Source organism: Nannobrachium achirus (assembly GCF_963921795.1).
Source record: "Nannobrachium achirus genome assembly, chromosome: 3".
Classification (NCBI taxonomy): domain Eukaryota; kingdom Metazoa; phylum Chordata; class Actinopteri; order Myctophiformes; family Myctophidae; genus Nannobrachium; species Nannobrachium achirus.
This window is the reverse complement of record NC_137812.1, coordinates 52046674-52074033: the sequence shown is the minus strand read 5'-3', so window position 1 is coordinate 52074033 and position 27360 is coordinate 52046674. Positions and strand designations below refer to the sequence as shown.

The window sequence follows — 27360 nt, the reverse complement described above, 5'->3', positions numbered from 1 at the left end:
CAAAACTCTTCACAGTTTTGAACTTAACATGAAAGAAGTAATTTACATACATTAACGTGCAATGTACCATATTGCCACTAGGAACTATTATGAACAAGCATTGCCCACAAAATGCTGGCACTCGTTTAAACACTTGAGATAAGCAACAGGTATTACATACAAGGGACACATCAACCAATGTCTAACTTTCCATAGGAAATACTGTATATAGACTATTTTATACTAGGTTATTAGTATGTTTGTATATACAGTATATATATGTATATTCAATTAATGTTTCTGTCTATGAAAATATAAATTAGTGAGTCAATTTACCATGCCATGTTCTTAACTCCTTTCGCAAACAATGCAATGTTTGACTATAACAGCGAATCGCTTTGATGTGGTTCTACTAACTAGATAATGCTTTAATTTGTGACCAATATTGTATCAAGACCAATATTCTAGTTTGTTTGGTTGCGGATCTGGGGAGTGTCTCATTAGGAGTGATGACTGACACCTTGTTTGCTCGTCTATAATAATTATTTTTAGGGATGTCCCGATTGGAATAGGAGATAAGAGATCAGGCGCCGATCACGTGATTTTCAAAAGATCGGAATCGAGAGAAAAAGATCGAGAAAAATCTTTTCGTTAAATATAAAAAAGGATAGGCTCATTTTGTTTTGATCCAATGCTGCACTGAGTGAAGAAAAAAAAAAATATCCATGTTGGATAGAATGGATACTGTCATTTAAATTAAAAAACAACTTTCAGGGACAACTTGAATGTTTTTTCTTTTTCTTTCCGTAATGCATTGCAGAAAGTTGCAGATACTCAAAATCAAATTATCGGAATCGGATTGGAAGCAAAAAAACTTTATCGGGACATCCCTTCTTAACCCCATTGCCCCCACCGGCAGGGGCAAAAGGTGTTGACCTCTGAACAGCTGTCAATAAATGTCAATAAATCAATAGAGACCAAATCAAACTACAATTTCATTGTTGATTATTGTTACAGTGGACCTACAGCATAGTAATCAGCTGCCATTGTACTTTTCATCCATACATTACTCATATTACAGTATTATTACAACTTATTGTTACTCGTTTTTATCATTTCTCACCCTATACTTTAACATTACTAATATTACAGCACTACTCTCACTAAACATCTGTAGAGTTTACATAGTTTGGAATATATTCATACAATTTTGCCTATCAATAATGACACATTGGTGAACAATTTCTCTATTCACTATATATGTTTTCAATGAGGTCTTGAGGCTCATTCACTATTCAAAAGGCAGAATTTCCATAGGCGGAGGTCTTTTTCAATCATCTTTTCCTAGGTAAGTGATCACAGCAGGACAATTTGGTAAGAGAAATGTGATGTTTTACACTGCATTTGTGAATTTTCAGAGGTTAGATGACATTTGGCGAGTCAAGAGTAGCCACAATCATTGTAGTTTTGTGTCCACAACTGTTCCAATTTGGACATACATTTTAGGCGGATTTTTCCCCTGGGGCTTAAGACAAATTATATTTAATTTGTCAGAGCCCGAGCAGTCAGTATATCTTTCCTCTGTAGGTTACATGGTTTGTTTACTTTGAACTTTGGTTGATTTGCTGTAATTTTGTTTTCATACACCTAGGCCTACATGTTCACACATTGCTGATGAAATAACTGAAGATTTAATTTAGATTTCTTTAATACATTTATTTTACTTTAAAGAGTCATGGGTCATGAGATAAAAAAAACACCATTGTCCAATACAAAAAATAAATGTCCACCTATGAGATTTCAAATGTGTCAGGCCAGCTCTGCTAAGTATCACAGAGAGAGTAAAAATAAAGGTAAAAAAAAAAGAAGATATAACAGCCTTAGGCTGTCATATCTTCCCATGATCATGCATTCTGATACATGTAAGAGAAGCAAGTTATAACAAGGTCACTCTCAAAACTACAAAGAACAAACATTCACAGCAAACTAAATACACGTACACCACTCAGTTTCTGCCATGACACACGCATAGAATAACACATGTAATTAGTGTGTTCTTGTTCTGAGACAAAATGTAAATATTTAAAATAGCAACAATTCTTGAGCACCCTAAAGCATCTGTTTTTACAATGTCTCCTGTAATTGTTTTAAACAGATTGTTTAATCAACATATGCACTGAAGTTGTCCCAAACCATTAATTTGCTAACACCATATACATTGATTAGACCAAAGGCAAGCCCTCTCTTCTATTTTACATATTCTTTTCAATAATTTCAGCCTTGATTGTGTCACTCAACACTGTTACTCATTATTAGATTCATTTAAAAGTAACCTTTAGTTATTAATCATACAACTAGATTACCTTGACAATAACATTACATTCCACATCTACCATCTATTCTTGAAGAAAAAATAATTAACCGCTACTGTGACAGAGTGAACAGGGTTTCATCTTCTTCAGTTCATTTAGAATGGACAATAAATTATCTGTTGTCAAATTAATTGTGTATGAATATTTTAGTATAATTGTCATGTTTTAATTGTAATACCATATTTTCCAGAATATAAATTGTCATTGTGTATTCTTCTATTGCAAACAGTTACTGTCAGGGCATGTTAAGGTTAAAAGAACTACCTGGATGCAATTGTTAAGTCAAAATCAACTCAACTGTTTATAAATCTCGTTCAGATCATTTTCAATAGGTTAATAAACTTTTCTTTTACATTTACATAGATTTCTACAGAGTTCTTGCACACCACACTGAGCACTGCTGACGAGCAGAGGTGCTACCTTGTCAGGTGTGATGTTGATGAACAAGAGACAGCAGCAGCACTTAGAAATGGAAAAGGCAAGATATTACGGAAACTAGTTGCTATTCTCCTGAGTTATAGGATTTCTTCATTTTTTTATATATTTGCTGTTATGTAACACTTGAACTTAAAACCCATTGTGTGATGTGAACATGTGGGCCTTGTGGTAATGCTGCAAAATGTGTTGATGGTGATGGAAGAACATAATGTCATCTGAAGTCACATGCTACCTGCTATATTCACATATGAAGGGCTTATAAACAAAAACATTGTTTCCCTTCTCCATGGTAAATCGTGGCCTCTCCCTCTGAGCCGAGACTTGTCTCTCAGGCACACAGGAGATATTTCATCCTCATTCTGGCCCTGTAGACTAGTGGTTCTCAACCTGTGGGTCGGGAGTCTCGGGACCCCCCAGGGGGGGTCCCCGAATTATTTTTAGGGGGTCCCCAGATGATTAACTTAATGTGCAACATTGATTTCTCACTCAACAGTAAACAAACAAACATAAAGTTTAAGTGTATATGCACATTTCTAAAGTGACAATTTAAGGACTTTTTAATACATCTAAAATGACAAATTAAACATTATTGGCCAAATTGCCAAATATTAGAGGCAGAAATTGTGAAAACAGATGATCTATGTATAACACAGTTCTATTGTGAAAAGAAAACTGTGTTATACAAAATCTCAACTCTTAGTGCTTGTCAGGGTGGGGGGTCCCGTTAAAATATGGTTATTTTGGGTTCTCTACCTGAAAAGGTAGAGAACCACAGCTGTAGACTAGGCATACAAGACGTTAAATATGAATGCATAGTGACTTCCAACTGCCATTGCCACTAATCAAAGTGCCAGGGCTCTGTCATTCAGAAACCTCTGTGACTATGCAGTGTATTTGAGAATTGGTGTGAAAAATCTATTATGTAATTCCAAGCCTAAGCTGTTCTGAGAAATCTCTTCACTTTACAGGAGCTGTTAGATAATGGATAAATAGGCCTAGATGATAGATAAATAATGTCTTTTGTACCATTCAAGTGTATCCGGCAGCCATATCAGCCTGTCATGCAGGTTTTGCAAGGACATGACAGTGGGTCAACAACACCCCCTTGTGTCATTTTATGAGTGTCTAGGCGTTTCTTTAAATCAAGGGATTTATCTTCCTTAGCCTACTGGAGGCACTCTCCAAGCCACCAGTTGAAGCCTCTGGATGAAGTGGATATGAAATGGCCTTTTTAAATAGCTCTGGCACTTGCTTCGGCAAAGCGTGTCAGTGACATTCATGCCATCTCATGACACTCTGTGAGTATTCAGTTAGCACAAGACAATCCTAAAGTAGTGATTATGCCTAACCCTGCTTTTATCCAGCTAAGAAGCCCTCAATGTGGTATGTTCCGGTGGAATTGGAAGCTTCCAACCATTCTCTAGTCTAGAGCACCAGAGATTACATATGCTCTGCCCTGTAGGAGCATAATTACACATTTATATGGATAGGACTTAAGTCCAAACCACTCTGACCAATGGTTTGTTTCACTGGCTAAGCCTCATAGTGACAAGCCCATCAGAAAGCAACGTATCTCTCACTCGATTGTGGAAGTGATTGCTGAGTCTAGCCTACACCAGCAAGGGGTGCAGCATCCTGCAGAGTTGAGGGCACATTTCACCAGACATATGCCATCATATGCCATTTTCAGGGATTTGCTATCAAAGATATGTTCACCTTTGCAAGAATTTATGTCACTGCATCACTGGGACATACAATCCCGAGCATGCGCTCTTGCTTAGAGCCGAGATCTCAAGCACGAGTTTTACCTATAAGGCCAAGGGCATAACAGTTGTCATTGGTTAGTGGCCATTTTGTGGTGCCACACATTCATTCTTTCCATAGATTTCTGAAAATATTTATATAAATTATTTTAAGCCTGGAACCAAGCCACTCAGATGTTTACCATGATTCACCAGGAGTGTCCACAAATATTTGAAAACCTAAAGAAATGTATTAAACGTCCATACCGTAATACAATATATCTATACTAGATAGACACCTCAGGTCGAGGTCGCGCCACAGTGATGTGGACATCAGGGATCTCCATATACAGTATGGGCATAAAGGGATTTGTTCCCCTAGCATCACAGGGATCTCCATATCTCCATATATAGGCATAAAAACGATTTGTTCCCCCTGGCATCACAGGGATCTCTCTAACATGGCATCATTAATATTGATGACACCAGGGAACTCCATATATGGGCATAAAAGAGATTGTTAGTGTGACATCACAGTGAAGGATGGAGCGTGATGTCAGAGCGGCAAACCCATTATGTTAGTGGTTCTCCTGATATCACAGTGACATCAGAGTGGCATTTTATTTTAGGATATTGGAAAATGAAAGAGTTTTCTGTGTGTCACTATAATGGCCACCGCTGCTATCGTATGATTAAGGAGTCTCACAAAAACACCCTCCTTCTCTGAAGCAAGCAAGTTTCTCAGCTCATTAGGGTTCAACCCATTGCCCTACTTAATATATAGCCTACATACCAGTGATGTATTTGAGCAAAGATTAGAAAATACTTTACTTTTAATTAATATCAAGTCTTATCTGAAATGTAATCAGTTTTCAATATCAATTAGACCTCAACTTCAGCAAATAATATATTAAATACATATTTCTTGTTCAGGTTCCTGAACAGTTCAGGTTCAGTGTTGAAGCATTGCACAGAACAAATACAATGATCACAAAAGGGTACTTTATTGTTTCTTAAATACATAACAAAATAAAAGATCAATTATTTGTTGATGCCTAAATTCTGCACAAATAAAATAAGACATTACAGTACATACATTTAGAAAAACGCCAGGTGCCTTCAGGGTTATTCAGCCAGTTTGTGCACAGATAATCTGTTAAAACTGCCTAAAAAGCCTATAAAAACATATTCAAAAGCCTAAAACAATTGTAAAAAAGGTCATCAACAAACATATTTAACAAGCTGTTTCAGCGGCTCACAGCTGTCGACTACTTCTGGAACGGACAGCAAGGTCTGTGGAGGGAAAAAGAAAGCATTGTTCTCTAAAGTAGCCAAGTAGGGTTTCACTGACATGCCAACATCTTGCAAACGGTCTGTTCAATATTGTACAGCATGAGTTCCCAAACCTTTCAACCATTGACTCCCGACCTCAACCAAACCCCAAATTTTATGCACATAACGTTTTTGGGGCGCATTCTTCTGCACACATAATGAGTTAAGCCTAGCGCTATGTATCGTTTTTTCACAAATGTATTTTTAATCATTTTTACATTGTATCTTACTCATTCTGTAGAATTTTATTCTGGTGTAAAGCGAATGGGTTGTGGGTAAATATCCCCTTTTTAATAAAAGACTTGAATAATATCCATAAATACATATTTTAAAGCGTTTAAGAAGTGATAGAGTAATGTAGATCTGCCATTTTCACTAGTTGGGGTCCCGGGCAAACTTCTCATTTCTCAACCAGTTTGCAAGGTGTTCACAGATACATAATAATAATAATTTACTCTGAGTATTTACTATGTTCACAGTTACAGTTGTCATGGACATGTAAAATCCTAGGTGTACACGTTCACCTTCATTTGGTGAATGATAAATCCTCTCGCTCCATCCACTACCATTGAAAAAGTTTTTTTCCCTCCGCTGCCTCGTATTAATATTTAATGTATTATAATTATTATTCAATAAAAAGGAAAGGTCTCTGGTGCAGTATAGTGACTGGGACTCACCTTTCTGACTTTATCGAGCATGGCGTCCAGCGTTTGGAGCTCCTTCATCGACTTCTGTTCGTTAGCTTGGTGGATGATTTGCTGCAGAAACAAAGAAATCATAATTCACTGACACCAGAAATGGATAAGATAAAGCAGACACCAGTCACCATGAAGGAAGAGTAAGTGGTAAGACTGGGTGGTATGCTGTATTTTTAAGTACACCTCATTCATTAAAAATATCAGCATATATCACCAATGAGATCTCTTAAAGTGACATTTACAAATAAAAACCTGTGTGCTTAAGTTTCCCCACAACGCTTAAAGATCTGGGTTACAGTGGTATCACTGTGAAAAGGTACTGTAGTGCATATACTTTAGGGATGTCCCCGACAAAGAATTTTGACATTTTAATTAAGAAAGTTTTGTATTGGTAGGCCAACAGGGTGGAACACTTCCAAACTGGCATAAATAATGGATAGCAGGGAGGGAGGAGCCTGTGGATGTTAAGAATAAGAACACAACAGGACAAAGAAGAGTGGCAAACAGCTAAAATTCACATTAGATAATTCACTAGTCACACTGTGGGCGGATTAGAGTCTGGCAACGCGAGGCTAATGATTCAGATTTCTGTAGGTTACTGTAAGATACTGTAAGATACCCCCATCTGATGCATTTTGATTATAGGTGAAAAATAGTCAGAAGCAGTACAGTCTATTTTTATTTGTGTGCTATGAATGGAATTTACCTTAACGACACAAAATGTGCATTCCAATTTCAGGTTTGTTCACAATCTATTTCTATAACACTACTGATTACACAAGGGGACATTTGGTATTGTATAATACACTATTGTGAATGCATAATGAAAAAAGAGGAAATTGCCTATTCCAATTTCCAACAAGATAGTTGCCCATTTATTTACATTTGTAAATGTATATATTAATCATATATTTCAATGATATAATTTTAATAATAAATAGTGTACTTACATGTCTTTTGGCTCTGTCCAGGAGCTTGATTCTAGCTTGCTCCAGCAACTGCAGGCTTCTCCTCAGTCTGTCCACCTGGGATAGAGTGCTTGTTAGAGACACATCAGGTATGGAAACTTAAGTTCCTGATCAGGGTGGACTTACTATGTGGTTACTGGGAATGCTCTGTATTACTATGGGAACCAGTTTAACCTATTGAATACAAAGGTCATCTAAAAACAAGGCGGTCGTGGGCAAATGTACATTTTTTTGTGTGCGTTACATTTCCCATACGTTTTTTTTATTATTATTTATTTACCAAAGAAAATAGTTTAAATGGTTAATTCAGAATGCATTTCTGTAAGTATGGTTCCCGGGGAGACTTCAAATGCCTTTTTTGGGGACCCCTGATCTAAACCAAAGCAGAGGGTCAGATTTAGGAAGACAAGGAGAGGGGTGATGCTAATCAACACCGACTTGCACATGATCTTGCGTTAGTACCAACTGACACAAATGACTGAAGTGTACCTCTTGCAGCAGGCCAATCTTCTCGTCCATGAAGTGCACCGGGTTTACCGATAGGCTACTGGCTTTCTTTAGCTCCTCCCTCAGTGCATGAGACTCCACCTGGGACTGCTGGAGAGACTGGCGAAGCTCAGTCACCTCCTTGCGCAACTCCTGCATGAAACAAAGAAAATACTGTTTACAACCGACAGTCACTGTGGTGCACAATATGGGCCAAACACAATTCTCAAAATATATCAGCTTAGAATAAAATACAGTAGTTTCACAGGTTAAATAAAGAGTGGGTTAGGGTGTGTCTGTTACTTCTCACTATGGATTTAACACCACAATGTTCCTTAAGAATTGTTTAAAACATAAAAACAATAAACGTAAAACACCTACTGTATCAGTCACTTACAGTATTGTCAGTTTTATATTGATTAAGAAGCTCCCTGGTTTCATCTATTTCTGTGCACAGCTGGGTCATCATCTTCTCATCCTGGGTCAAAGGGAGACAGAAAAAGTTTTTTTTTTAAAGAGGCTATTACATTTAAAAAAGGTATTTAGCACACACTCTTATCTAGAGTGATTTTATAGTGTGCAACATTAGAGAAAGTTTTCATTTCTGGACAATCAATCACATTAACAACCATTAGTAACAAAAAACAAAGGCCAAAGCTGTAGTGCTCACACATATTGTATAAATAATAGACATTTCAGTTATAAACAGGCATTTTGTTCAATTCTAGGCATTCCAGCCTGAGGGAGTGTTGATCTCTACCTTTGCTTTCTGCTGTAGTGCCAGGTTGCCTCTCCCGAGCTGACTCTGCAGACGCCTCAGCTGTTCCTGAAGTTCCTCAACCTCAGACTGGTGTCTGCTGGTCTGGGTGTGTAGCTCCCCCTGCAGGCCACAGCTGGAACAACAACCATAATCTCAGCAGCCGAAAAATCCTTTGATAAAAACAATACTAATAAAACCTGCAGCGGGTGTCTGGGTTTACATTTACTTTCAAGTGACTGTAAAATTAACACTAGTTATGTTTTTATGTTCTCAATCTCAAGTCACATCCTCCTTTAGGATTATTACCATAATAATCATTAGCCACAATTAGTCTTCTGGGAGGAGTCTGCCAATAAGATTACGATTATGGGAGGAGTCTGGCAATAAGATTACGATTATCTATTATAAAGTATCAACATCTTGACCATCTTCAACTACATTATACATTTGCAAGTACAATTACAAACTGTTTAGCTCCACCACGAGGATTTACTCTGAACTGTGGAGCTCTGCTCCTTCCACAGACACATTCTTTATCAAGTAGGTATATTGGCAGGAAATATAGTATACAGTCAACGGCAAGGGTCTTCAATAGGTGGTCCGGGACCCCTAGGGGGTCCGAGTTACTACAAGGGGGTGCCAAATCTTTGTGCAATAGGATAATTCTATTAAAATTGACATCTTGACCCTTGCGTTGCGAGGGTCAAAACCTCGCGTTGCGAGGCGTTGAGAGCTTGTAGATCGGCTATTTTTGGCAAATAGGTTCGGTGTAGAGATAAAAAAAAGTACTGAGTGAAATGTCAAGTTTAGTAAGTAAGTAAAGACGATTTAAGTGGTCTGAAAAAACACTTCTAAAAGACTGATGACAGTGCTGTCAAACTAGTTTATGAATCTATCTATGAAATCAACAAAAATCTGTATCACACATATTATACACTATGTAGAGGGGGTCCCTGCTTCATGTCTCTCAGATAAGGGGTCCTTGGCCTGAAAACGTTGAAGACCCCTGGTCTACTAAATAGACACACGCACAGCTAAACCTACATGGTGTTGTGCAGCTCCAGCAGCTGTGTGTTCCTGAGGCGTTTAACCTGCTCCAGGGTAGACACCAGTTCACTGACTGTGTTCCCCACGTCGGCCAACATCATCACCACGTTGCTCTGCTCCTCCACCTCCGGGTGCACCTGCTTCACCTCCTCACGGGACACGGGCACGCGGGTGAAGGCGCTCCTCTTCTCACTGAACAAACCGTCACCGACCTCAGGAGAGTCTGAGCAGAATGAATACAGCGGAAATCGGTTTATTCATTTCCCTGTTTTTGAGCGGTGCTAACCACTAGGGATGCCCCGATCAGGTTTTTTTTGCTCCCGATCCGATACCGATCAAATATTATTGCTTCTGATTCGATCCCGATCTTTCCCGATCCGATCTTTTGGCAAGGCATTAAGAAAAAAAAAATCTATTCATTCTATCACTGAATCAACAAATTAAAAACAAAGCTTATGAGTAGTGTATAGTGATATAGGCCTACTAGTGCAGTGTTTCTCAATCATTGTGCAGCGGACCTTTGGTGTGGCCTTTGAAATTTGTCAGTGAAGTCACGATTTAAGGACTTTTAAAACCTGTTTAATATCTCAAAAAATAAAATAAAATAGACCATTACAGCATCAAAAATAATCAACAAACTATATAAAAACTGGTAAAACATTGGCCATTTTTAAAGTTGAAACAAAATAAGTTAAGAACCAATTAACCAGTCTGCTTGAAAAGTATGCATCTGTAGCAGCTAGTTGACAGTGCAGAGAGACATAATTGCCTTCCTTTGATCCATTAACAAGGGGCCAATTACTACTTAATGGCATCAGCTGCCAGCTGGACACAGAGTCTGACACAATCACCTTCCCTCTGCAGTGCTCTGTCTGTCTCATTTCTCCAAAAGCCCTTGAACATGATTGAAAATGATTAAGGATTACTGTGATTATGGTAAGCTTACATTTCATATCGCATTCACCTTACCTGTAACTTTCAGTACTCCCCGAAAATATTTTTTTGAAAAAAAAAAAAAAAAAAAAAAAAAAAATTCTCCCGATATTTTTTTCCCGATCTCCGATCTTATAAAAACGGCCATATCGGCGGCCGATCCGATCACGAGATCGGGCAACACTACTAACCACTCCTACACCTGGCTTTGTGTGCATGTATGTCCATCCATACGGACGTCCATATGAACTCCAAGCTAAGACAACATGTACAGCCCTATCCATCGTGTAAAAGAAAACAATAAAAACTCACCCAACTTTTACCATTCTCTTATTCAGAGGGGAGCCTCTGGCACATTTGCACACTAACAGCCTAGGCCAGGGGTTCCCAAACTTTTTTGTCTCAGGGCACCCCATAAATATTTGTTTTAATCTGAGGCACCCCTACATTTCACTCCCAGCACCTTATATTTATAGCATATCGTTGTATGTCCAAAACCGTTCGTTTTGTATTTATCGTCTATAAAATAGTGAAAACAGCAGATCTACAAGCACACAACGCCTTGCATCGCGTGCTTGTAGATCGGCTGTTTTCACTAGTTTTGTGCGACAGTCTTGTATGTTGAAGCAGGGCTTTGCTTTACCAAAAGACGTACACATTTGAAACTTGGAGATACAAGGTTTCTGTCCGACAGTGATAATATTTTAGTGATTATGTTGCGAGAAAAACGTTGAGATAATAGCCATTTTGGTTAGAACTGACTGAAAATAACGTTGTACTTTTTTTTGTGTCAAAAAAAAAAATCCAAATATTATCAAATTATCTCGAGGCACCCCTGGACTGCCATCACGGCACCCCAGGGTGCCCCGTCACCCACTTTGAAAACCCCTGGCCTAGGCCCATTGTATAAAACAATACAGCAGCAGTGCTATGGCTGGCAACACCAGAAGATCATCAATTAACCAACAGGTCTAGCCTCTTCCCCAATAAGTCTAGCCTCTTCTGATTTTTCTATCAAAAACATACCATAAAGTGGCCCTACAACTGTATCAAAACAAGACGATCTGTTAATTTGGTTTGTTACAGACCTATAGGGTAATCAGTCATTAGTAAACAGTGTAGTACTCTACCTGGGTCATCAGAGGTTCCCATGTTTGGGTCTGTCCCCATCTCAGTGGTCAATGCCTTCATAATGCTGTCCACAAAGGAAACGGCTGGATGACGACGTTCAGCAGTGGCAGATGACTGGGGCCACTCATCCTTGCAGTGCTCTGGTTTCTGGAAAGTAAAAATCCAAAATTTGAAATCTTTTTGAAAGGTAGTGGGGAAAGTCTTTATATCCATCTATCCACCTCTTTCCACAGGAATTTACTGGAGAATTTTTTGCACCACACTTCCGATTAACAGCAGACATACAAGCTCACGTCGCGTCGCAGATGCAACCATTGTGAGCTTGTAGATCACACTCGGCTGCGTTGCAGGAAGCTCCGTGCAACTTCTGCGCAATGCACAATGGGATGTTGGAAAGTTGTGGATACATTCACAGAACATAGCCAGTGGTACCTGGCTATTTAGAGATTTAGAGACGATCATGGGTTTTTACGACCATTATGTTCGCTTGGCCTTAGTAGTAACATTGATTGCGTTACCTTCTCATGAAGCGCTGCATGGAGGTCATTGGTGACTCCTCTGAGTGTGTGGTGGAACAGGGTGACATCATTGCCAGCCTGGGCCAACTGTCCGCCCAGTTCCTGTTGAACAGCAGTGGTTCTGGCCCTCTCAGCCTCCAGTTCTGTCTGCAACTCATCCCTCTCAAGCCTGCCGAAAGACACACACAAATTATTAATTTCTCATTGAGAACCCAGTGGTTCGTTTTAAGAACCTTTATTCAGTGCAGTGTGACTCCTCCCAACATCCCTCAGCAGCCACAGTCAAAAGTTCCACTGAGCACGGTAGACAACTACTCCAGTGAAGCTGCTCAGCAGGAGCTGTACAAGACTGTGTGTAGGAAGGATCAGTGTGAGAATGTGTGTAAATATATGTCCAATGTGTTGAAAAGAGTCTTCGTGCTTAACCCATTTAGGCCTAGAATTATTTAATGATTTAACTATTGAAAAATAGTTATTTTCTTAAGTTCTTAAGTCTTTGAATATATCTTATTATTTTAAAAGTGAACATTTGCAACTCTGGGTGGTCCCTGGAACAACATATTTTGAGATGGGGTTCCGTGGCCAAATGCATGTAATTTTGGGGGTCCTTGACATGAAAAAGTTTAAGAACCACTGATTTAGAAGACATTTATAGAATCGGGTCAAAGATATTCAAAAACTTGCACAAGCGTTCACGATTTAAAAAAATAATTGCGACCGTAGGTCGCATTTACTATCAAACCCTGCACAAAGTGTAAGTCCGTCAGTCAGTCAGTCAGTCTGTCTGTCACACCTCACACGTCACACTCTTGCCCTGCTCATATCTCCGCAACCGTTGCCCCGATCCATGCCAAATTTTGCACACACCTTCCTTACCTGCCAAACTACAACCTCCAAGGACCCCCGGAGCTCCAGGGACCCCCAGGTCCCTGGGGGACCCCCAGATGTAAAAAATGACCAAATGTGCTAAACTGACCAAATGACCACCCCCACGGGGCTGCTCACGGGGAATTCCCGGGGACCACCCACTCCTGGTGCTCCAGAACGGATGCAAAAGTGGTGGCGCCCCCAGTGGAGGACCCCCTACACTGCAGCTCACATAAAATGCCGTAACTCCGGCTAGGAGCGACCGGGACAGCCGGGGCCGGTACCTATTCGTCCGCCTTGCCGGCGCGGAGACCCCACCCCTCATTTCTCACATGGCCCTCTTCTAGCGCCACCATGAGGCCGATTCTTGCAAAACACATTTTTGGACACTGCTCCTACAATTTTTGCCCTAAAATCACGCAAATCGGTACACAGTATGTCTACACTCATCCCATCAACATGAATCTCTCCCATATAGCGCCACCTCCAGGCCGATTTTTAAAAACACATTTTTGGACACTGCTCCTACAGATTTTGCCCTAAAATCACGAAAATCACTACACAGTATGTCTACACTCATGTCATCAACATGGATCAGGAAGATTTTGGCAAAACACATTTTTGCACTATTTGTGGAGATAAGTGACCTACGGTCGCTTATCTCCCGATTAGGGAGTGTTACTGGTAATAATAATAACAGATCTACAGGCTTGCAGAGTGGCACTCGGTGCCGTGCTGTGAGCTTGTATATCTGCTATTTTTTTTTTTAAGTTAAAGCATTAAATAATGGTTAGTGGTTAAAATCTAAAGTGACACAGATTTGCGTTCAGGCCTAAATGGCAAAAAAGACAATGTTCAGAAATGCTGTCAATTCAAAAGAATTGGTTCCAACAATCCATACTTAGTAGTCACAAGTTTGGAAAATGTGAGGGCTTACTGAAGATGACTGAGAGCTGCTTTCAGGTCCTCACACTGGATGTTCCTCTCCCTGAGGCTCTGCAGATGGCTCCTGAGGGAAGCTTCAGTCTCTGCAACCTGCTCTTTGGTCAGCTGATTCTCCATCTGCATGAACTGACCCAAACACACAACAGCAGATAGATGTTAATGTTAATGTTAATAGATGTTAATAATGTTAATAGATGTTAATGTTATTTCTCTGCCAGACAGAAGTCATATAGAACTCAAATCAAGTTTAATCAAGAGAAATAATTCCAGAGCAGCTGGTTTGGACCGAGAAGGTGTCAAGGTGATGGCCATGGCTGCACTAGATGCACTCAATTGTTTTCAGTTCATTTCCATCTGGCATGAGACAGTCTAAAATAGATACAAGACTCAAATACGGACACTCTTACCTCGTTCTCCTCCTTAAAAATTCGGAGCTGTTTGTGGGCATCTTTGAGCTCTTCGATCTGTAGGCTTTGGGTATGAGAGAAGGTCTGCAACTGTCTGAGCTGCTCCTCACTGTGGGCCAGAGACTGATTCAGCTCACACACACGCTGCTCTGACTGGGACAAAGATACCTCCAACCTACAAACAAACACCAAGTAAATAGCATTTATCTAAATTCTCAAAATGTTGTTGTGGTAAAATATTAAAAAAACTGAAACGGAATATGAGCGCACATTGAATAACTAGACAAAGTGCTCCTCGGAGCACAGGTCTCCACAAGTTCAGGTGGTTTATTGTGGGCCAGCAATGTTAATGGAACATGAAAAATCTGACAGATCCATCTTGATCACATGACAATAGAGATAATGTGATGTTTAGACATCAGTAATATCAAACATTTTGTGAAACTCGGCCTGCTGGTGGGACTATAACAGGACAATGAGAAAAGGGTGACTGCACTCACATAATTCCCACTAGGCTGAGGAAGTAAAGTTTCACGGTAATCGGACATTGCGTTCATGATTTGAGGCATCTTGTTCAAAACTAGCCACTCCAGCAAACAATTAATATGCCAATCTTAGCCAATCAGGATGGAACTATATGAGATATCGGACAGATCTCTCTTGATCACATGACTATTGACTATAAAGTCACCAATTTGCATGATGTTTGAACAAAATCTGTAGGAGTAATTACATTTTAATTAATCAAATGTGGCCTTCTGGTGGCACTAACAGGTCAATCTGAAAAATGTGGGGGAGAGGTTCTGCGCTGGCATCCAGGGAGTTTATGTGCACAGTTTCACTTATATCGGGCCAACGTTGCTGGAGATTAGCTGTTCACAGACACATGGTACAAAACAGTTGCAGGTGGAGACAAAGAGACCTAAAGTACATAACTAATGAGATCCAATCCAAAAGTAATTGATAAACAGAAATTATTAATGAGAGAAAATGAACTCACTCCTCTGCCCTTCCATTGGCTTGCTTGACATCGTCCCATGACTTCTGCAATCTGACACAAGACAAAACTGGTGCTTAAAACAAGTAAACAAACGCATTTCAAACAAACTAATCTGTGCTCCCAAGATCAGAGCTAAATACTGTGACACACCAAGACAAAATTGGGCCACCGATAAGCATCTGTGGCCAAAAGTCAGCTGTAGAATGTCTGGTGTGTACACAGCCGTCGGTGGTAGTGAGGCGTCTGTGTGAGCCATTCACCTCAAGTACAATCAGACTTGGCGTCGATCAGAGGGGTCGGGTGGTCGAGCTCTTTGGTTGTGTGTGAATGAATGAACTTTATTTATATAGCACCCTTCACAGCACGAGTGCTTTACAGATACACAATAAAAAAGGTAAGCTCTACAGTTGCAGAGATACAAAGATACACAATAAGTGTATGTATGAATGAGAGACGCACCAACATGCAAGTTTCATGTCAATAACCAAATTCCTCTCACACAGGTGCACAACAGTGTCATCAGCTGAGCTGACCCATCGGGTGCAGTGTGTTAACAGCCTGCACACAGCTACCTTTAACCTGACATCTGATCTCCTGACTGATCTCCCAAAGTTATGCCTCATTCACACTACAGATATATAGTTGAACGTTTTGCTTGGTAATTCAATGTAATCTCAATGGAAACCAGCTTTAAAGATACAGGAGACGCTCCAAACAAAGCTTTGAAAGCTTTAAAGCTGGTTTCCATTGAGATTACATTGAATTACCAAGCTAAACGTTCAACTATATATCTGTAGTGTGCACACAGCTTTAGTCTTGTAGTTAGGACAAGTCAGTTTGGTGTGCAGGGGCCTTAAGAGAGACCTGATCTACCAAGTATGCTAGGTAGATCAGGTTACACAGTATCTAAAAATACTAGTAAGACGCCTCAATGCGACCTCGCCCTAGGGCGAGGTCGCGCCAATTCTTGGTCATCTGGCCAGTGATGTATCAGACCAGTTACGGAGACCCCTGGTACCCATATATGGAGATCAATGTACTGTATGGTACATCCCTTTTATGCCCATATATGGAGATCCCTGTCTGAACCAGCCACACAGATATGGGCTGTCTTCCTCCATATATATGGGCATTCTCATATGAAGTCCTGTTAGATATGGGCTTAATATTGATGACATCAGGGATCTCCATATATGGGCATAAAAGGGATTCTGGTAGAGTGGTTCCCATGACGTCACAACATACAATCCCTTTCATGCCCATACATGGAGATCCCCATCTGAACCAGCTACACAATGGGCCACATCTTGGCCATCTGGCCAATGATGTATATCGATGACATCAGGGATCTTCATATATGGGCATAAAAGGGATTCTGTGGAATAGCCATATATGGACTTTTACATAGGTGATGTCACCTGTGATATAACCTGTGATGTCACAGTGATGTGTCAGGGGAACCACAGTGTCAGGAGTGACCTTCAGAGATATACGGATACGAAGATGTGCTGGTTTTCATCGTGAATTCAATCATAATAACAATTGTAAAAACCACTCGAGTTTATCAAAATAAGGTCTCTGGTGATCTTACTTGGTAGCTTGTTCACCAAGTCCCTTCTCCAGGAAGGCGAAGGAAGCCATGTAAGAGGAGACTGTGGCATTGAGATCAGCAACCTTCCTCTCCAACATGTCTTGCTCTTGCGCTCCATCACCCAGTTTCTCATGCAGCACACCCATCTCTGAAAAGTAAAGTAAGTAGACTAGTTAAGTGTACTGTCGTCATAAATTATTTGGAAAAGATACAGCTAGCCTCCTTCGTACTCCTAGCCGTATCTTTCCAAATTCTTTGATTATTTTCATCGGAAAGGTTGTATCACTGTTGTGTTCAAGAATGGTCATGTAACAAACTATGTTACATGTACATTAGTCTTTTTATAAAAAGGTTTTTAAATACTGTGTGTACCTGAGGTCATGATGGTCACCTGGAGCTTCAGGTCTCCAATCTGCCGAGTGGCATCTTGAAGGTTCGAATTAGCCTCATCCAGCTCCTCTTGAACCTGTGGATTTAATAACCGTATTAAGACATTTTATCTATCTAGTGGATACATTTTTTGCTTGTGAGCTCTCCTAGGAAGTTCTTCATGTTATAAAACATCCTGACCCGGTCTCGCTCCTCTTCAGCTTGGTCTCTCTCCGTCATATACTGGTCCCTCTCACTCAGGGCAGCTGCTGCCTTCTCATTCATCTTCACAAGCATTGGAAGGCTCTTTTGCAGAAGACCTCTGGCTGCTTGGAGCTAGTAAACAATACAAATGTGATATTGTTATAAAACAGTTTAAATTATGATTTATGAACAATAATAATATCAATCTTTATTTAAATGCATCCCTACCTCTTCAGCGAGAGTGGTGTGATCACTGGTGGTTCTAGTTAAAAGCTCAGATGCTGAATTGAGGGACTCCACATAAGACTTGTTTAATGCAACCTGCATAGATAAAACACATTAAGTCAAGTGTCTGTACTGCCAGCTAGGGGCTCACAACATGTTGTTATGCGATACTTTGTGAGATTATAGATTGGGCATTTTAGATATTTTACGCCACCATGGTACAATGAAATACAGGGTCATGTGGTAAATTAGACTAATCGATTTAGTCTATAACCAAAATTTAAGGTTGGTTCTAAATATCAGTTTCGATATACATGTTTGGTTAATTTACTACAGCTAGCTCTGCAGTGCTGTGTGTTGAGCAAGAGAGGAACTGAAAGAAGAAAAAAGGAAAAGAAACTAAACAATTATGCTGGATAGCTCTGTCATGCATGTTGCATGTGTATGTGAGAGAGCAAGACAGAACAAAGAACAAGACCGGGGGAATAAGTAACATAGAAGCAGAATATTTACCAGCTCTGGGTAAGTCTTGGTTAAAGCAGCCATGAGGTCTTTTTGAGAGCCCAGACTCTCCTCCAGCTGGGAGATCTGCTTGGCACTGTGTTCTCTCAGTTGCTCCATCACACTGAAGGCCTGGAAAGAAAACCATCAACACAGCACACTAGCTTTTAATGCACAGACCAATAAAGAATTTGTTGTTAATACTCATCTATTCTCCACCAGGAACTGCACTGTACATACATATGAACTGGAATATGTTTTTAGTGTATTTATTTACGCATGTTTATCTATTTACCGTATAAACCTCAATTGTGTTATAAATTCTACCACAATAAATCCAAATCTAAGCTTCCACAAGTGGGGGGGATTGAGCCTCATTCACGCACACACATGCCGGTATGCATATATGTTATTATGAATGTTTTATAAATACTTTTCAATATATATCAATATACTCTTACTTTAATTCACTTGTTGTACATTTAAAACTGCCTCAGACCACTTGCAAAAATATAAAGGCTATTATATTTGATTTTATAAAGGTTTATAAAATCATTGAAAATGTGCAAAAAAAAATTAGAATAGTATATAGGTTTGATAGTCAATCAATTAAGTTGTATAAGAACTGACATGGCTGACATCTGATGGCAATTTTCCATGCACACTATCGGTGCATAAGGTACGGTCATACACAAATGGAGATTCTTGAGATTTAGAAGTTGCAGTAGTCTATTCAAGTAGTGCAACTGAGATTGGTTGCGTAGTTTTGAGACTTGCCGCATCTTTAACTGTGAAAGCCTCCTCCATTTGGTGCCTCATGTCCTCTCTCTCCTGCAGTGCGTCATGGACCTTCTGAACCAGCCGAGTCTGTGACTCCTTCACTTTGGCACACAGGGATCTCATCTGGCCATACTGAGAAGAGGCAATATACAAGTCATTTAGACGCACCTTATGTCTGCAAAGGATGGTGACAAAAAGCTAAATACAGGTACTACAATTTACAATAAAAGTACTAATAATAGTCCCGTCTCAGAATATTTGGAGAAAAATGGAAGAAGAAACTAGTGCAGATTTCTTTTTTAATTACCACACACATCTCCTGACATATTTTCCCACCCCCTTTATGGAAGAACACGGTACCACCATGCAGAAATTAAAATATTTTATTGTTTGGTTAATGAGTTACGGATAATAATCTTTCAATTTGTTGTTTCTTCTCAATAACTTTTCTTTCATCTACCAATTACACAAAATTACACCAGATTTGACTTAATTTATCCTTACCTGTGTGACAAGGCTTTTGAGGTCATCTCTAATCACTTCCTCCATGTGTTTCATGTTGGCAAGAGCTGCTTCTGTGTCAGATGTTATAGACGTCTAGCAGAACACAAACAAAATAGAAAGACAATTACACAATTTTCAATATGCAAAGAAACATAATCTTCATGCATTTGTTCCAAACAGCTCTGTTAGCATGGTCCAGGATAACACATTAAAAATATAAATGAATGTATATGATATTTTAGTATCCACCATGCAAAATCCTATGCAAAGAACGCTGTGTGAAACAGCATGACTGAGATTGAATTGGCATGAGGTTCAAATTGTTTCTGATTTTATATTTGTTTTTGCTATGAAATGTAAGAGATGTATTTATGCTTGTAGATAAGCCGTTTTTTTGTTGATTATTGGTGATATTGTAGACCTGGCCTTTATACGTACAGGCCGGGGTTCCCCATGATAAACTGATGGCAAGCTAATCAGATGTACCCAGAGTGACTACGAGTGTTGAGTGACTACCTCAAGTTTGTCTGCAGCAGCCATACTCCCACCTCCCCCAAATCACACGCACCTACACTGCCCCTCACATTGCCATTGCCCTCCCGACTCTGACCATTGACAATAAACTCTTTCACTACCCATGAAACTGCTAAAGGATTTGGATGCTGAACATATTGAATCATATTGTATTGTTTCCTTAAGATTTAGTTTAATCTCAAATTCAATACATGGTACATTTTCACCTTCTCCTGTTGTGATCAATATAATTGCATTCCTCTGTTACTTCACCTACTTCTGAACTTGCAATACGAGTCTAAAAGCAATTTATATTAAGCATATGCTACAGATACATTTATTGAACAAAACCCCTGGCTGGCATAAAGCACTGTCCTGTCCCATTGGACCTCAATTCGCAGCAGCCCTACATGTTAATGCTACGCATCTCTATCTCACCATGGTTTGCCTGGTGTCCTGTATACACTGAATGAGGTTCTGTGAAGAAGACTCATCAAACTCCAACACACCAATCTTGTCCAGAGCTGCAATGTACAGGTCTCTATATGTGTTGGTCTGTGAAAATGAAAGAAAACATTCATTTAATCAGTGTCTACGTCTCGACGACAACTGATCAACAACACGATAAAGTCAAAGGATGACCATTACACAAGGTGATGATATTCAAGACAGATCTGACTTCAGTCAGTTGCTGTAGTTGTCTGGCAGATTTCAGATCTGGTCTTTCAGACATTTAAGACAATCGTGACACGTATGTGCGCAAAATGTACTGTGAAAATGTAGAGTATCGCTTTTATTGGGTAGAAGCCACATACCGGTATGTCCAAAATTGTTCCTTTCTTATTATTTAAAAGAAAATGTTTTAAAATGGTGAAAATAGACAATCTTAAAGCTCACATGACGCATTGCGACACATTTTTAGCTTGTAGATCTGCTATTTTCACTACTTTTGTGTGACACTTCATTTACAGTTTCTGCCCCATAACAATGACACACACACAGAGCAGGTAGGAGTTCAATGTTATTATATGTGCTAGAGACTGAATCAAGCACCACCCTGCTATTCAGTGCAGCGGTTAATCTAACCACTATGCAACAAACCTGGCTGAGTTCAGTGTGTTCAGTCTGCACCATTTGGTCCCTGAGGGCAGAGGGTGCGGGGCCTGTACTGGCAGGGGCAGCAGAGCTGTGTAGCCTGGCTGATGTCAGCTGTTGTGCCAGGGCCTCCACCATGATCATAGAGGACCTTAGCCTCTGCTCTAGCTCTTGTTTGGACAGAGACTCCAGGCTTCCTGGGGGTACACTGAGACCAAAGAAAGAAGGAGAGACAGGCAGAAACAGTAAGCTGTTGCAAAACAAGGGTAAAGTACATAGGCCTACAGTACTAGGAACTACATTTTGATCAAGCCTTCATTGTTATCGACTTCAGAAATTGAACGTCTGTAGTTCCAGTTTAGTTGTAATGCTTCATTTAGATTTGATGCCATTCGATTTTTCTGTATTGCATTCATACTTGAATAATTGAACATCATTTGTAATCAAATCACAGGTGATAGCATCCCAAATGACCGGAGATTTCACACTGGACTTCAAGCAACTCTGACTTCAGAAGGTTGACAAATAAATCCTTGTTTAGAGTAGTCATGTAATATTTTGAGATAGGGATTTTCATGAGCTGTATGCCATTCAAAAAATCAAACCTCGGTTCGAAGTGAAGCGGTGGACAGATAAAACCTCTATTCTGAATGTATTTGTGGCTTACTACATATTTTAAACCCTGAAGGCCAAATTATCATGTGAAGCTTGACCAATCCTCAAAGTATCCATTCATCTAACCGGGAGGGACATCGACATTTTGCTTTTTGAAAAAGCCTATTCATTCTGGACTGATATTTTACACGTACGGGACAGGAAAAACCTGTTCATTCTGGCCTGGAGTGACCATATATGGACATAAGGTAACATACTTTGTGTTTTTGAAAAACCCTGTTCATTCTGGACTGAGATCACCATATATGGTAATTAAATGGACATTCTGTGGGAAAGGAAAAACCTGTTCATTCTGGCCTGGAGTGACCATATATGGACATAAGGTAACATACTTTGTGTTTTTGAAAAACCCTGTTCATTCTGGACTGAGATCACCATTATGGTAATTAAACAGACATTCTGTTTTTGAAAAAGCCTGTTCATTCTGGACTGAAATGACCATATATGGGCGTGATACACACAAAGCCATTCATTGGAAGCGGTTTTCACCGCTTCAAAAAAAGGTTTTGAATATTTCACTTCCGGCGCAATGTACCTAGAATATATTATGAAAATAAATAACTTTTGCACAATATTCAAATATTTTGATATCAAAGCTCTACATCTCAACTCTACATGGGGAAATAATACTTACTTCCATAGGAGAGGATCTGTGATAGTGCAGTTATCAGCCATGGAGAATTCCCGTTTTCTTTCAAACTGGCCTGATGTATTTAGACTGTGATCGACCAGCTTCACAGGACTGGTGCCCACACACATACTGTGGCTCTCTGTGGGAGTGGGAGTGAGTGTGATCGATCAGATTTCATTTCCCACAATGTCAGAAATGAAGGTCAACAAAGTTATCATTTACTATAGTCAGTCATTTCTTTATCCACTATCATAGAATTATTTGTAATCAATTCCATCATTATTACAATTATTTCACCATTTCAATATTATCTTGCAATTTTAATGACGATTTATGTATGTTTACATATAAATTGTGTTCCACGCATGGATCCCAAACTCTTTGGATTACTAAACACTGCACCTAATAATTTAAATTAACATCGTGTGCATTATATCTCTATAGCGGACAGCGGTACCTGGTGCTGCAGATGGAGGGTGAGCTGAGACGGCAGCCATCTTCCCTGATGCCATGATGAGGAACTCTGCCATCTGCCTGAGCTGCTGCTGCAGGGGACCAGTAGGAATAAAGGGAATATCCAACACTACCGGTTCCTCCTCTGCTGATTGAGCAGGTGCCGCTACACTGGGCTTCTCATCGGCATCTCTGACTTTGTCTTTGATTGGGGCCATCTGGAACTTAAAACTGACTCTTCTACCAATGACTGTGGAGTTAAGTAATGGTTGTGGCATTGGGCTCTCCAAAGGCCCTAGCCAGGGCCCTGAAGGGACTGGGAGAAAAGGAGACTCTAAGCTCCTTTTCCCTTCCACCGCAGACTCTTCAGCCAAGGCTCGAGCGAAGCATGATTCCCTGCGAATCCGTACTCTAGCGGGGGTTCCTCTGTTGACTGGACTCATGAACTCAAACTGCAAGGTGTTTGGTACAGAGGGAATCTCTGGCAGTGACATCAGAACATCAGAGTCAATATTAGCACACAGCTTTTCTACAGAGTTGGAAGGAAACTGTCCATTTCCGGACAATCCCAGAGCACTGTCATTTGCACCACTGGAGTCCAAAGCTACACTTCTTGAAGGCATATTTATGTCATCATGTTTTAGATTCTCTTGCTCCAGTGATGGTGTTGAGCTCCCTCGAGCTCCAAGTTCACTGCAGTTCAACTCTCGGCTGTCAGGCAGGTTATGAACTGCATGTAAAGAAGCTTGTTTAGGGGTTACTTGAATTGGACAGTTGACAATTACATTATTCACTGACTCACTGAATAATGCATGTACCAGTGGAGGTGCACCGACAGCTGATAGGTTGGAATCTAGTACAGTGCCATCATTTTCTAAATGACAGTGGTCTGAGTGCACTGTGCTGCTGTCCACATGTAGTTTGGGGGTTTCTTGAATTGAACACTTAATATCTTGATCATTAACCAACTTAATGGACATGTTTGCCAATGAGGTAAAACTGATAGCTCCTGGATCTAGTGCAGCACCATCTCTTTCCACTTGACAGTGCAGGTTTTCAAAGTGACCATGTTTATCATCCATTGTGATACCATTAAGTGTACCGTCATTGCAAGGCAGCTGCTGTAAGATGCCCAACGGTGATGGGGAACCAGGTAGAGGCTCTTTCTCCTGTGCCAGATCTGCAGTGTGTGGAACTTCAACATCTCCTTCTGCACAGGTGGCAGGTTTGAATGTGACATCTTCCCGACAGTCAATTGGCTCTACCTCATTCTGCTCATCATGGCAGCCTGGCAATGGCTCCTGGAATGAGGAAAGACCACAACTTTGAGAGGATGAGCCATTTTCAATATTACAGTAGGGATGATCTTTATGGTCATCGTTGGACTGTAGATTAGGGTCCGTCACTAAAATGCTTGGATTCACACTGCAGTCATTTGGCTGGTTACTGCTGTTCATAACCTCGTCAATCTGGACAGGAATCGTCTCTTCTGCTTGAATGGTGTAATCTGCAAGCTCAATTTCACCTCCCGTGCAGACAAATGATTTGAAAGTGATATCACATGTTCCACTAATGGGTTCTTCAATACAAGACGATTCTCCAGAGAATACATCAAGGGGGGCAGTCGAAGAAGTCAGCTCAAGACCCTCACTGTTACAATAGGGATGATCTGCATGCTCCCCACAGCATCGCTCACTACAGTCATCTACAAGGAGGCTTGGATCAACAGTGTGATGCAATAAGCATTCCCCAAGCTCTGGCAAAGGCAGAGGAATAGTTTCGTCCGATAGCATGGTGGTGATGTCTGAAACTACTACCTCAACTGACTCGCAGATGACAGATTTAAGCACATCTTCTTCAAATCCACTGCAGGCAGTCTGGGAAATTCTCTGAGAATTATTCAAGTTCCCGGACAGTTCACTTGAGCTTGAAGGCTCACTGAGAGGTCCTGCGTGATCAACAGATGCAGCAATTCCATCATTGTAACAATAGGGATGTTCCACGTGGTCGTCACTTGAGTGAGACATCATACTGTCAGTTATGACTGTATCTTCTGGGTCACAGGGGTTCATTGTGGGCTGATCATGGGGTAGAATGATACCATCTTGTGCCACTATTGAAGGAAGGTCTGAAACCTCCACTTCAACACCAGAGCACATGAAGGATTTGAATGTTACATCTCCAAGTCCTACAGCTGTCTCAGTGGCAGCGGTACCAATTGTGGGTACTCTGTCAACAGTTAGGTTGGGCGAACAGACATCTGTGATGTTGTGTGGCAGACAGCTGGTGTGTTGGTCTGGGTCATAGAGAAGGACATCACTCTGTTGGTTAGAAAGGGTAGGGTGGAGAAATAATTAGAAATGTGGTGGGTGGCCAGGTGATCACAGAGCAGGAGAACTAGCCCTGGTCCATAGCGTTAGGAGTTCTCCTTAACGCTATGTCGGTGTCAGTGTTTATCCGGTGTGCAAGCAGGAAAGGCTGTGCACCCTCGCCTTTCCTGTGGGCACACAGGATCATCATTGACATAGCGTTAAGGAGAACTCCTTCTAACGCTATGGATCAGAGCTACAGAAGCCCATACCACATAAATAAGGCAATATAGTCCTTCTCGCTGCTAACCCCAGTTCATATCTCACCTGAGGCTCTTTACACACAGCAGAATCAGAAGACAGATACCGGATGGAGCTAGCCAAAATAAAGCTTGAAAAAATGCTAACCCCCCCCCCCCCCCCTATGTTCTGAACCAAGCAAAAGAAAACTGCACAGATCACTTGAGCCACATTGCTTTTGCTTGCATAATAATTATTGTTGTCTCCATCACGGATACTACATTGCTACATTGTCCGAGGAGCCGAACAAAAGTATTTTTAGTCTATACCGCAACGCTTTGTGAGCTTGTAGATCGGCTATTTTCAAATGGCCAAAATGTATTTTAAGCTGAAGTGGTTAATGTACATTTTGTAAAAAATAATCAAAATATACAAAGTAACTAGTAAATAAAGTAATTGTAGTGGAGTAAAAGTACAATATTTGGATCTGAGAATTAGTGAAGTAAAAGCACTGAAAACTGGAAATACTCAAGTAAAGTCAAATAAATACCTCAATTGTACTTGAGTACCGGTAATTGTAATTAGTTACTTTACACCACTGATGCCAAGCTCACAATATGGCAAGTCAAACTTCTGACATATGAGCTTTTTTTTTTTTAAAGACCTTACCTTTGTAGTTTTAAAAACGTCACTATTTGACAGTGATCTTGGTTTGAACCTGGAAGACGTCAGGCCCATTTCATTCTGCAAGCTTCTCAAAGGCGTACGCCCTCCAAGTCTGGTGGAAGGCTAATGACAGCAAAAAAGGAAAATATTATTATCATCATCAGAACATCCATAATGAAATATCGTGTCATAAAAAACTGTAAGAAGATGTCCTACCAATCCTTCCCAAGCTGAGCTGGATTTCCTTGATGACATTTTGTCCCAGGCAAACTAATATGCACCTGCAGGAGAAAATAGTATTAAATACATAAAGACAGTATTATAATAGGCAAATAATACATATAATACAGTACGTGAAAACAAAATAAGCTATGCAACAATTTTGTTGGTAAAGCCAAACGTCTTTCAATACATTCATATCCTATAGTTAACTTTAGCTTTAGAAGGTAACTAAAGTTATCTATAGCGTAATAAACGTTAATTAAAAGGTCTATAGACGTACAAAGACAAACAGGTAAAATTACGATATCCATAACTGAATAGTAGGCTAGTAAGCAGTGCGCTTGTGTTTGTTTTTTTACCAGGTTAACCGTTGCATTAGTGGTCGTTTACAAAAATACGTCGATACATTTTGTGCTCCGTCGTACAACTGTGTCGCGCGCACAAAATCGCCAATCTACAAGTTCACACCGCGTCCCTTTAGAGACGCAATGTGAGCTTGTAGATCGGCTATATTCGGAACGCGATCTCGTACGACGAAGTATAAATCTGGCTACAGAATATGAAGCCCAATTTGATCCCACACTCATCAATCACCACTCACCAGACGGTACGTAGCGTAACGTTACTTAGAGACTAACGTAGAAAAACGGAGCTGGTCGCCATTAATGTGTGCAAAATGTTTACAGAATAATATGATAAACAAACCTTCCGTTCAGAACTTCTGCTGCCTTGTCAACTTCAACCGCTTTTCGTTCAAAA

At 40.2% G+C, this 27360-nt stretch overlaps 1 protein-coding gene across 1 annotated transcript; it reads right to left on the bottom strand.

The window, feature by feature from the left end:
- Positions 1-5515: 5515 nt before the first annotated feature.
- On the bottom strand, positions 5516-23690 carry spag5 (sperm associated antigen 5). Its single transcript, XM_080722066.1, has 23 exons — positions 23169-23690; positions 22715-22850; positions 21412-21613; positions 20749-20865; positions 19798-19890; positions 19291-19425; positions 18526-18645; positions 18016-18108; positions 17785-17919; positions 17587-17680; positions 17215-17362; positions 15624-15674; positions 14624-14798; positions 14209-14342; positions 12405-12573; positions 11886-12033; positions 9820-10045; positions 8776-8908; positions 8413-8493; positions 8019-8168; positions 7512-7586; positions 6541-6621; positions 5516-5824 (listed from the first exon to the last, which is right to left on the bottom strand). Exons 1-23 carry the CDS (start codon positions 23656-23658, stop codon positions 5753-5755), a joined length of 3258 nt encoding a protein of 1085 aa, XP_080578192.1. The 5' UTR covers positions 23659-23690; the 3' UTR covers positions 5516-5752.
- Between the last annotated feature and the right edge of the window lie 3670 nt (positions 23691-27360).

Coding starts and splice junctions, on each gene's coding strand:
- spag5 (XM_080722066.1), bottom strand. CDS start 23,658: ATGTCACTGCCAGAGATTCCCTCTGTACCAAACACCTTGCAGTTTGAG. Junction 18,109..18,525: donor CCAAGACTTACCCAGAGCTG/GTAAATATTCTG, acceptor TTATCTATGCAG/GTTGCATTAAACAAGTCTTA. Junction 12,034..12,404: donor ATGCAGCGCTTCATGAGAAG/GTAACGCAATCA, acceptor TTTACTTTCCAG/AAACCAGAGCACTGCAAGGA.